This window comes from Saimiri boliviensis, chromosome 7 (assembly GCF_048565385.1).
Source record: "Saimiri boliviensis isolate mSaiBol1 chromosome 7, mSaiBol1.pri, whole genome shotgun sequence".
Taxonomy (NCBI): domain Eukaryota; kingdom Metazoa; phylum Chordata; class Mammalia; order Primates; family Cebidae; genus Saimiri; species Saimiri boliviensis.
This window is the reverse complement of record NC_133455.1, coordinates 81,469,366-81,482,130: the sequence shown is the minus strand read 5'-3', so window position 1 is coordinate 81,482,130 and position 12,765 is coordinate 81,469,366. Positions and strand designations below refer to the sequence as shown.

General features: G+C 38.1%; 1 protein-coding gene and 1 pseudogene across 1 annotated transcript in view; both read right to left on the bottom strand.

Moving 5' to 3' along the window:
- CAND1 (cullin associated and neddylation dissociated 1) overlaps positions 1-12,765 on the bottom strand; it is a 55,133-nt gene that overhangs the window by 36,064 nt on the left and 6,304 nt on the right. The window contains exon 2 of the mRNA XM_003926538.4: positions 5,640-5,783. Coding sequence (XP_003926587.3) covers positions 5,640-5,783 — 144 coding nt within the window. The remainder of the gene's footprint in view (positions 1-5,639; positions 5,784-12,765) is intronic.
- LOC101032183 (proteasome maturation protein pseudogene) lies at positions 371-5,633 on the bottom strand (annotated as a pseudogene).

Genomic DNA, 12,765 nt, shown 5'->3' with positions numbered 1-12,765 from the left:
ATAAAACCTGAATAATAGTGACCTTGATTGGAGATGTTGTACGATAAAATTATACAATTTTGAAAAAAGTCCATCTTTTTCCCAGTGATGCTACCTTCATAACATATTTTACATTTGATTTTACTTCACTGGTCTATTTTTTTTTTTTTTTTTTTTTGAGATGGAGTTTCGCTCTTGTTACCCAGGCTGGAGTGCAATGGCACGATCTCGGCTCACCGCAACCTCCGCCTCCTGGGTTCAGGCAATTCTCCTGCCTCAGCCTCCTGAGTAGCTGGGATTACAGGCACGCGCCACTATGCCCAGCTGATTTTTTGTATTTTTAGTAGAGACGGGGTTTCACCATGTTGACCAGGATGGTCTCGATCTCTTGACCTTGTGATCCACCCGCCTCAGCCTCCCAAAGTGCTGGGATTACAGGCTTGAGCCACCGCGCCCGGCTTCACTGGTCTATTAATGCCCCACTGCCTCACTGCTTTGATTACAGAGACATAATATTTATAGGGCTAACCAACACCTTTCTACCTGCAGCAGTTTTCTACCTTTTCAGCGTTTTCTTGACTATCTTCAGCACATGCTCACTCTCAACCCTAACATACTTTATAGTCAATTTGTCTAGCTTCTAAAAAAAACTTGATTTTTCAAGTTAGGTTAGCGTAAAAGTAACCTGAAGAGAACCAAAAACATTATGGTACAGAGTTGTCCCATTCAAGGACATGAGATGTCTTTCTGTTTGTTCAAGTACATTTTTGTATCTTAAAGTATTTTAAAAAATTTTCCCCATAAATTTGGAACAGAAAACTGTAACCTTACCTTATACCACACAACACTGCAATCCATGGTCACCATTATATCATTTCTTGTTACATTTATTCCTATGTATTTTGTCTTTCTATTGCTATAACAAATGGGTGTTCATTTCCATTATGTCTTCTAATTGGCCATATAAAAAGCTAATGATTTTCATATCAGCAAATGAAAAGCTAGTGTATCAAAGGCTTATATGAAAAGCTATTAATTTTGTAAATTTTACATCCTACCTCCCCAAATTCTTATTGTAAATTCAATTTTTCTTAATTGACTTGTTTTTCTCACTTAAGCTTTTCAATTCTTATGCCTCTAATTTTCCTCCCACCCCTGACTTATAGTGGTTAATATTCTCAAAAGAAACAGCAGAGAGATGCACATATTTGCCTTGTCCCTGACTTTAGGGTGAATGTATCTGGTATTTTTTTTTTTTTTTCCAATTAAAAATGTTTATTCTGGGCCGGGCGCGGTGGCTCAAGCCTGTAATCCCAGCACTTTGGGAGGCCGAGGCGGGTGGATCACGAGGTCATGAGATCAAGACCATCCTGGTCAACATGGTGAAACCCCGTCTATACTAAAAATACAAAAAATTAGCTGGGCATGGTGGCATGTGCCTGTAATCCCAGCTACTCAGGAGGCTGAGGCAGGAGAATTGCCTGAACCCAGGAGGCGGAGGTTGCGGTGAGCCGAGATCTCGCCATTGCACTCCAGCCTGGGTAACAAGAGTGAAACTCCGTCTCAAAAAAACAAACAAACAAACAAAAAAATGTTTATTCTGAAAGCTGCTACTATAAAGTTTACAGACTCAAATGTTTATAACGCTTATTCAAAAGTTAAGTTTACAGAAAAGTTTGAATTGAAACCTGCAGATCATTTTATTATTTTCATAAGCAACAATTTCTTTTGAAGACACAGAGTATTGCTTTAACACAAATTAAGACCTTTAACATGATCTCTCTCCCTTTAGTGCTTTTAATTGTCACATGGTTGTAAACCAAAGACTCCCAAAATTTTAAATAATCCTGATACTACTTGAGCAGAACTTCACAGACGTCAGTACTTTTAATGTTGTGTAGATCAAATTACAATAAAAAGATGACTCTAAACAAGATGCAGCCATCAGCTTCCATGAACAGCACACTATTACAGTAAACTGAGTTTATATTCCACCATCAAGTGTGGCTCTCCCATGACTTCACTTTGTGATGGATCATTGAGAATATCCTCAAATCCAATAGTCTCATCATTATCCCTCAAAATATTCAGTGAAAGATTTGAGCTTGGAAGAAATGGAAGACGCTGAACCTGCTGCACTGCCTTGAATTCCATCTGTAATTTTAGTGGAGCAAGCAGACCCTGAATGTTTCTCAGAGTGGAAAAATTCATTTTATCTTGGTTGAGCTGGAAATTTTTTTCTGGTAATTCGAGAGGATGACTAGGCAAAAGTTCATTTTTCACACAAGAAAAACCCTTCCGAAGAAGATCATGGCTTTCAAAAGGTCCACTTGCTGAAAGTTCTGTAACTGGAATACTGTCCTTTAGCTCAGATCCAAGTCCTCTGGCATTCATCTTCAGCAGCTCTGCTAAAAGCCTCTGTGCCCCATTACCATCAGTCGACACCGCCGCTCACCGTATTTGGTATTTTATAACCTTTGGGCTGAAGTGTGTGTGTGTGTGTGTGTGTGTGTGTGTGTGTGTGTGTGTGTCTGTGTGTCTCCTTTAATGTTAAAGAAGGGACCTATCAATTCCTATGTTGTTACATGTTTTACCTGGAACACATGAATTCTGTCAAGTGGGATAATGTATCTTCAACTTGTTTTTAACTTAATGACATTTCAAGTATGCTGGTTTTTGGAAGTTCTTCACCTCTCTAATTATAGTAAGTAAACTAAGTGCTTTTAGTTTTGTTTTAATAAAGAGTCAATGCTGACTCTTACCAGTGTCTTGACAACTAACCAGATAGTTTTTTTCTCTTTGACCTATTAACATAATAAAATGACTTGATTAATAAAGCAAATAATACTGAACTACCCCCCCCCCTTATAATCTTGGGGTAAACTCTACTTGGTCACAGTATGTTATTCATAATACACTGCTATATTTTAGTTTGAACATTTAAATGAAGCTAGTCTATAATTTTCTTTTAAGTGTTATCATTAGGATCTGTCACCAGTATTTAAAGTGTGGAAGGTTTTCATACTTTACGTTCTGGAACAGTACTACAACTCTCTATACTGGAATTATCTGTTCTTTGAGGTTTTATAGACATCTGTGAAATATTTCTGGACCTTTCTTTTGAGTGATGAATTCTTTTGTTGAATTTTTCCAAAAATTGAAAATTTTTGTTCAATTTTTCCAATTTTTTTTTAATATGGCTGTTTTATTATTTATTGGGATTTTCCCTCCTCCAAGACCCAGCTCTTAGATTGTTTACTCATTACCATCTTATCTCCTAATCTATTTATTTATATCCTACTTCCTTTATTTTCTTGAATATATGTTATTTCTTCCCAACTCCTCTCATTATAAATATAAAAGATCAACAAAAGGTCAAGAAACTCAGGTTCCTAATGAGTAAAGATACATACTAAAGTGACTAAGAATTACGTACCTCCCACCTCTCAATTTGGAACAAAGTACTTTTTTAAAGATTTATTTTTTTAAAAGCTTGAGAAATATACAGGACATATTCTTAACAAAGCTTAATTTTGCTTATTAGGCACATGGCAAAAAAAAAAAAAAAAAAAAAACATTAAAAGATAAGAAAATTAAACTAAAATTACTGAATCAACTGTATTATTCTACACCACCACTGTTTTTTTTTTTCTTTTTTGAGACAGAATCTCGCTCTGTTGCCCAGGTTGTTGTGCAGTACTGCGATCTCCGCTCCCTGCAACCTCTGCCTTCTGGGAACAAGAGATTCTGCTGCCTCAGCCTCCCGAATAGCTGGGATTACAGGCATGCACCACTATGCCCAGCTAATTTTTGTATTTTAGTAAAGACAGGGTTTCACCATGTTGGTCAGGCTGGACTTAAACTCCTGACATCAAGTGATCTGCCTGCCTTGGCCTCCCAAAGTGCTGGGATTACAGGTATGAGCCACCACTCCCGGCCTACAACAGCATTTTTTGAAAGACCCATTTTATTTTAAACTTGCAAATGTTCCAAGTTAAAAATATCTGTATTGCATGTCTAGAAATTCTATGCTGACCAATTATTTCTCATATTTTTATTTACTCTTACAAGAGACAGGCAAAAGGTTAGGCTAAAACAAATTTAAAATCCTTTGAAAAGCAGTAACAATGGGATGTTTTATTTAAACTATAACCAAATATAACGATGTACAAAAAGACATAATTCCGTAACTTTTACAAGGCTGAAGGTTATATAAATAACTATGTAAATTAAGGGTTTCTTTTTTTTTTTTTGGAGATGGAATCTTGCTCTGTTGCCCAGGATGGAGTGCAGTGGCTCGATCTCGGCTCACTGCAACCTCCACCTCCCGGGTTCAAGCGATTCTCCTACCTCAGCCTCCTGAGTAGCTGGACTACAGGTTCATGCCACCATGCCCAGCTAATTTTTTTATATTTTTAGCAGTAATGGGGTTTCACTGTGTTAGCCAGGATGGTCTTGATCTCCTGATCTCATGATCTGCCTGCCTTGGCCTCCAAAAGTGCTGGGATTACAGGTATAAGCAAAAAGGTTGACATTCATAAACTAAATTAATGTTAATGAAATTTATTGAGAACTCAAATTCTTTACCCTACTAAAAATTAGAAACCAAATTGCCAACATCGTGCATAGCAGGAAGCTCCCACTGCAGGCGTCCACAAACTACGGTGGGACTACGGCCTGCGCGTGCAGGCTGCATGCAGCCCCCTGAGGCCATTTATCCGGCCCCCCACCGCACTTCAGGAAGGGGCACCTCTTTCATTGGTGGTCATTGAGAGGAGCACAGCATGTGGCGGCCCTCCAATGGTCTGAGGGACAGTGAACTGGCCCCCTGTGTAAAAAGTTTGGGGACGCCTGTCCCACTGCATAGTATACAAAAAGGCAATCGGAATCTCTATGACTCTTAGAAAAGACTCTCTGTAACTATTGTATCATCAGTGTTGTTTTGAGTTAACTATGGTTTAAGTGCTGCTATTCTTTATTACGAATTTTATTAGTAGTAGTTTTTTGGCCAGGCACAGTGGCTCATGCCTATAATCCCAGCACTTTGGGAGGCCACGGCAGAATGACTGCTTGAGCCCAGGAGTTCAAGACCAGCCTGGGCCACACAGTAAGACCTTGTTTCTACAAAAAAATTTTGAAAAATGAAGCAGGAGGATTGCTTGAGCCCAGGAGGTCAAGGCTGCAGTGAGCTGTGATCATACCACTGCACTCCTACCTAGGTGACAGGGTGAGATCCTGCATTTAAAAATAAAAAAGGAATTTTATTATTAGTTTTTAATTTTCCTTAATCATTTGGTTTTAAAATTTCATCCCCACTGGAATACCGAGATAGACTGAGACAAGTAGGCCTTTAATCCAGCTAAAAATGTACGCTATGGTCAAATGAGAATCATTGTTTTTGGAGTTCCCTACATGTACTTTCTAAGAATTAAAAAAAAAAAAAATACCATGAAAGGCCACATTTAGTAACTTATATGCTGTAAGAAAATATATTATATGTACCATATACAAACACTAAACATTAGTCACCTAAAAATTCTAAATATAAACACGAGACAGACATAGTTGAAGACTAAGATAATTTACTACTTATCACAGAGATTTTTAAATCAGGGTTGGGGGAGCAGTGAGAAAGACTCAACCAATAAAAAACAACTTACCATTTGACAGCTAAATTCTGTACCTCTCCATTTTTATCTTCCAGTAACTTTAAAATCATTTTCACTACTTTCCTTTCACTATCATCATCCAACTTGATAGAATCTTTCTGCAGTTCCGTCATCAAATCATTTGTAGCCATAAACCTATCAAAAGAAATGTGTTAATTGTAAATTTTTATAAGCATTAATTTTAAAAGAATGATTTTTCAAATTCGGTGCTATATCACTCAACAGGAACATCCTTTATTACAAAACTCATCCACTTTTTAAAAAAGTGATCTAAAAGCTACCAAGGAAAAGAGCAATAATGTAATTAAAATTCATTGTATCCAGAGAGAGAGAAGGTGAGAGATTTTTAAAGTACTGATATGCTATATGAGGCATCATTATCCAAAATTATTTTCCCCAGGTTGGTCTTGATTTCAAACTGACTAACAGGACCTACAGTGAGTACTCTTTCATTCTTATTAATTGCATCACTGCTTTTTGGTGAGAAAACCTCCTCTTTACTTTTTCTTTATATAAGATTTGAATTCTATCTAGGAAGCCCTTAACCATAAACATTAATATCACTAAGAGCATCTTCCAAACATTAAGAAGACATCCAAAACAAGTATGTTGCAATGGGGGTGGGGTGGTGGGTGAGTTACATATTACTGGAAATTTTCCACAATACCCATACCCAGTATCAGATTTCTTTTCTTCTTCTTCTTTTTTTTTTTTTTTAAAGGAAGTCTTAACTCTGTCACCCAGGCTACAGTGCAGTGGTGGGGTGTTGGCTCACTGCAACCTTCAACTCCCAGGTTCAAGGATTCTCCTGACGCAGTCTCCCAAGTAGCTGGAATTACAGGTGTCTGCCACCACCCCCAGCTAATTTTTATCTTTTTAGTAGAGATGGGGTTTCACCAGCCTAGGCTGGTCTGGAACTCCTTATCTCAGGTAGTCTGCCCGCCTCAGTCTCCCACAGTGCTGGGATTACAAGTGTGAGCCACCTGCCATCCACCAGGCTTATTTTCAAAATACTGAAGACAGGATTCTAGAAACTAGCTCCCCCTGACATCTCCTGCCTCCCCTCCCCTTAAGAACCACTGCCAAAAGAAGGTTTAACAGTGAACAGCCTGGCAAAAATACAGTGATCAATCATCTAATCTCAGCTTTAAATGAAATAATTGAATAGTAGACAAGGTAAGTAGAGTCTCAGGTAAAATAAGATATAGAGTCTCAGATTTTTTTCTCCGTATGTCTTACCAAACAATTCATTGTTTTAAAAAAGATTTCTCAGAATATGAAATAATCACATTGAAATAAAGCCCTAAGACCTCTTTAAAAGCCAAAAGAACTTTTCCCATAATTCTTGGCTCCCCTACACTTATGGAAGCAATCCAACTAAGCTAACTTTCTTTTATTCAAACCAGATCCAGTTTTAGTAAAAATATAATATTTTGTACACTATAGAGAACTGTCAAAATCCATGTTAAAATAAAGACTATTACAGTTGAACCGATAAACAGCTATGGAGACAGTCCAGCAACACGGGTAATAAACTATGTGGTGAAGGTTGGCAAAACAAGTTAATAATTTAGAAATTCATTACATGTAAGGTAATTTTAAGGATAATTCCAATAACTAGTATAGTTCATTTAATGCTGATTTGACAAAGTTTTACACTACATGCAAGAATGTATTATGGCAAAAAACCACAATTACTTTTACACCAACCTAATAGTTCAATTCTTACCACATTCTGTAAAATTGCTTATTTTTTAAAAAGCTTCTATTTCCACTGGGGCTTATATTTACATTATAACACAAGATCAATTTAGCACGTACTTTTAAATGGACACAGCTCTCCTAATTGGAAGCCCCTCCCCCATTTTATAATGTGACAAAACAAAATTAAAACTACATGACTAATTTTCATTAATATTCTGGAAAGTGAAGAAACTGCATAGCACATTAATGCAGGTACTCCTGCACACAAAGTACTGAAAACATCTTAACCATATTACTTAAATAAAATCCATTCAATGACCATAATAGTTACGACCTTTAAGAACCGCTGCAATGCCAGTTATCTGTTTCTAGAGAAAACAATGATGATCAATTTAAGTAAAAAAACATAATCCCAAGCAAAAAGTTGTTTTATGGTTCTGTATGGTTCTACTGGCACAAATTCATTCTTTACCTATTATTTATTCACTGCCTATTAGGTAAGAAACCCTAGAAGAAGGAATAAAAAGTAAATACACTTTGGCCTCCCCAACTCCAAAGAGCTTATATTGTAATAAAGAAGTCTACTGATTTTTTTTTTTTTTTTTTTTTTGAGACGGAGTTTCACTCTTGTTACCCAGGCTGGAGTGCAATGGCGCGATCTCGGCTCACCGCAACCTCCGCCTCCTGGGTTCAGGCAATTCTCCTGCCTCAGCCTCCTGAGTAGCTGGGATTACAGGCGTGCGCCACCATGCCCAGCTAGTTTTTGTATTTTTAGTAGAGACGGGGTTTCACCATGTTGACCAGGATGGTCTCGATCTCATGACCTCATGATCCACCCGCCTCGGCCTCCCAAAGCGCTGGATTATAGGCGTGAGCCACCGCGCCCGGCAAAGTCTACTGATTTTCAAAAATCATTAATGGTTAAATATTATTTTAAAAAGTTGAAATGAGCACTATCAAAATTAGCAAGAGATATTTTTAAAAAGCTGAAAAAGTAGATTATTATAATACCAAGATTTATTTTTCAATAGTGACCCTGAAATCAGAAAGTTCTGGGAATAATTTATTCCTTCTGTAAATTTGATATTAAAAATTAATACTATTAATCTTATTAAGGAAGTTACTTGACCAGTTTGAAAGCTGTCCATGGCATATCCATGTCTCTTCAGCATTTACTTTTTTTAGGTATGGTGCTAAGGGCACAAATCTCAATCTTACATATTTTATAAACACTACTCAAGAGTATATGGAAATTATCACACCAAAGAGTTGACTATTAAGTTGGATCTCAAAGGATAAACAGGGGTTTGCATGGGAAAAATTGGTTTGCTATTTAAATTACTTTTTTCTTTTTGATGGTGGGGAAGGACAGAACACCTCAGAGTGAAAAACTAAGGAAACAGTTAAGTGTGTAGAGCACAGAAACCTAATAGGAAAATAATGGGAATATAGGTTGAGGTCAAGATGGGAAGGGCCTTACATATTCATGCACTATGTAATGAGAACCTACCACATATCAGGTACTATACTAGTTGTGGCTGATACAATGGCTAATCAAGGCACACACAATTCTGGCTGTCTTTGAGCTTATATTACAGTCCAGTAAGAGGCATATTAATTTTTTTAATTGAATATATGAGTAAGTACCTGTAGAACTAAGAATTAAGATAAATGCTATGAAGGAAAGGAAAGTGTTACCAAGAAAACACTATAGAGCCAGTCGCAGTGGCTCACGCGTATAATCCCAGCATTTTGGGAGGCAGAGGCAGGCAGATCTCCTGAGGTCAGGAGTTCGAGACCACCCTGGCCAACATGGTGAAACCCCATCTCTATTAAAATTACAAAAATTAGCTGGGTGTGGTGGTGCACATCTGTAATCCCAGCTACTTGGGAGGCTAAGGCAGGAGAATCGCTTCAACGCAGGAGACAGAGGTTACAGTGAACCGATATGGCGTCACTGCACTCCAGCCTGGGTGACAGAGTGAGACTCCATCTCAAAAAGAGAGAACACGATCAAAGTAACATTACGTAGACTGGTTGGGGGTTGTGTCAGGAAAGACTGATCTAAAGAGTGAGGGCTGGGCTCGGTGGCTCACACCGGTTATCCTAGCATTTTGGGAGGCCTAGGTGGGCAGATCATTTCAGGTCAGGAGTTCCAGACGAGCCTGGGCAATATGGTAAAACTCTGTCTCTTCCAAAAATACAAAATTAGCAAGGCATAGTGGTACATGCCTGTAATCCCAGTTATTTGGGAAGCTGAGGCAAGAGAATCGCTTGAACCTGGGAGGCGGTCACTTGAACCTGGGAGGCAGAAGTTGCGGTGAGCCGAGATCACGCCACAGTACCCTAACCTGAGCAATAGAGCAATACTCCATTTCAAATACAAATAAAGAGTGGACAGAATTATCATGAAGCGGGGGAAAACTGGTGCTAGGAATTTAACAAGGGCCAGGAATTTAAAGGATTTGTAGACCATATCAGGATTTTTGCCTTTATTCTAAGAGCAATGGGAAGCTACTGAAAAACAACTGGGTTACATATGGGGAATAAATGCAATGATGAGATTTGTATTTCAGAAACATTACTCCAGCTACACTGTGGACCATACTTTGGATAAAACAACACTTCACTGGGCCAGACTGAATGGAGACTAGTAACAACTGAGAAATTATGATAGCCCAAGTTAGGGTTATAGAAATTAATGAAGATGGAAAAAACTGACACACAATTGATCCTCATTATTCCCAGATTCTGTATTTGCAAATTCACCTACTCTTTAACATTTATTTGTAACCCCAAAATTAATGCTTCCTATTTCACAGTAATTTGCAGATGAGTGTAAATGGTGAAAAATGTGAGTAATCCAACACATACATTCCCAACTGTGGTGGGACAAAGCAACACTTTGCCTTCTAGCTCCAGCTCTCATGTTGTTAACAAGGATCTTCTTCTTGGCCTATTTAAGCCCATGTTTTTCATGTCTGTGCTTTTTGTTGGTGCTGTTATTTAATATGGCCCCAAGCATAGTGCTGAAATGCTGTCTAGCATTCCTAAGTGCAAGAAGGCTATGATGTGCTTCTGAAAAAAAACACGTTAGATATCTTTATTTGCTGTGAATTCAGTGTTAATGAATCAGCAATATATATTAAGTAAGGCATCTTTAAAAGAAACACTCATTATAAAACAAGGTTACAAACTCATCAACTGATTAAAACACTGTGACTCACAGAAACCTTATTCCGTAATTCCCTCAGAAGCAATGGTTCCGTGTTGGCTAACTCAGTGTTTGCGGTAACTTCACAAAACATACTACAAAACATACTACAAATAATGAGAACTAGTTGGTTTGAATTTTACAAATTAAAATTAATAGTTCTTTGAAATGGATTAGATACAGGGATGGTAAGGATGACCCAGAAGGAAAGAAATAAAAGGAAAACCACAAGACTGGGTATTAGAGTCAGCTGATGTACCCTTGTCCAGAGTCTTAATGTTACCGTGCAACCACTGTCACATCAGATGGATAAACTGCTCATCTTACGATAGAAGAAAGGATTAACTTTGGTTAAACTGCAAACTACACTGAATGTAAATGCCTCTGATATTAATAAAATCTCAGCCATAGTGAAGATGTGAAAATCAAAAATTAATGTCTTGCAGCCCAACTTCATCTGCCCTTGGCCAAAAGTGGACACTGATAAAGAAAAAAACAGCAGCCTCCACAGTCCAGAAACTTAGATCTGAGATTCAGACATAAACCTCAATGTTATTACCAACTATCTGATGCTTACCAGCTAGGGCATATTGTTTTTTTGGACACAAACAATTTCACAGAACATCCATTTCGGACAAGGTCACTGAGCAACACAAAATACCTAACATTCCGCTCTTCAATTATTTAAATGACCGATACTTCTTTACCAATTACAGCTTTTCCCCTGCTTAGGTCAGCCCTCCCTATAAAATTTATTAAGATGCTGAATCACGGAATTGCCCTCACCTTCTGACAACATTCAATCTAAAGCAAAGCTTCACTTCCTTAGACTCTTCCCCAAATTAGCCCAATGAATAGATTCCTTCTGACATCTTCTGATACCCTCAAGTGTGTTCTCCCTGACTATTATGGATAATAAACCCAACTTGGTCAGGATGCCCATATAAGAGAATTCCAAGAAGGAAAAAACGGTTTAAAAAAAATGCTTAAATACCAAATAGATGAGCAAAGAAAATATCCACTAAATGAGTTACATTAGGAGACTAGGGAGAGTGTTAGGGATTTTAGGAAGAGCAGTTTCTGAAAGTTCAGATGGGCAACAGCTAAGAGATTTGGAGTTCATCTTGTAGTGAATGGAAATTAGTGAGGGAGGCAATGATCAGCTGCAATATTTAGGAAAAAATTCTAATGGCCAGAGGGAACAGACTGGATTTAGGAAGAGGCCTGAGACAGCAAAATTAATTTGAGAAATACTCATCAGAAGACTAAAGAAGATAAACAACAGAAGGGTGATATGAAGGTTTTCTGCCTGTGATTTTAAATGAATAGTAATTTAACAGGCCAAAATAAGGATAAAGGCGGCATAAGATGGGAAAAGTAAAAGGTAAAAGGTTACATTTCAGACTTCAATGGAATTCCCAAGTTGATAGGACCCGCAGGCAGTGCCATCTCATTCCTTTATTCAACGAGTATTTCAGCGGCACCAACATAAGGAACTCTATTCTGCAAACACAGTGATGAATAACACAGTCTGGAACTTACACTAGATCTAGGCATGTGCTAGATCTTAAACATTTGGCTTACTCTATTGGACTAATTAAAGGAAGCACTTTTTCATCTTAGAAAATCCAACGTAGAAAAGCAGAAGCAATGGTAGAGATAGACACCTTGCGCTCACAGTAACTCTCACATCTTCTCCCATCATACATAAACACAATTTTACTCTTGCCTTTAACCAGAAATCTAGCTGACATGATTTTTTTTTTTTTTTTTTTTTTTTTTTTCCAGACACAGTCTCACTCTGCTACCCAGGCTGGAGTGCAGTGGTGTGATCTCGGCTCGCTGCGACCTGTCTCCTGGGTTCAAGCAATTCTGCCTCAGCCTCCCGAGTAGCTGAGATTAGAGGCTTGCACCACCACACCTGGCTAATTTTTTGTACTATTAGTAGAGATGAGGTTTCACCATGTTGGCCAAGCTGGTCTCGAACTCCTAACCTGAGGTGATACACCCGCCTTGGCCTCCCAAAGTGCTGGGATCACAGGTGTGAGCCACTGTGCTCGACTGATATGGTCAATTTTACCACTCAGTACACCAATTACCTTTCAGAGATCCTGCACAAACACCACTGCTATTTCACTTTTCCTCATTTATTCCTCCCTTGGAGTGCTATGAATTCAGTTAGAATAGCCTTTTTTTTTT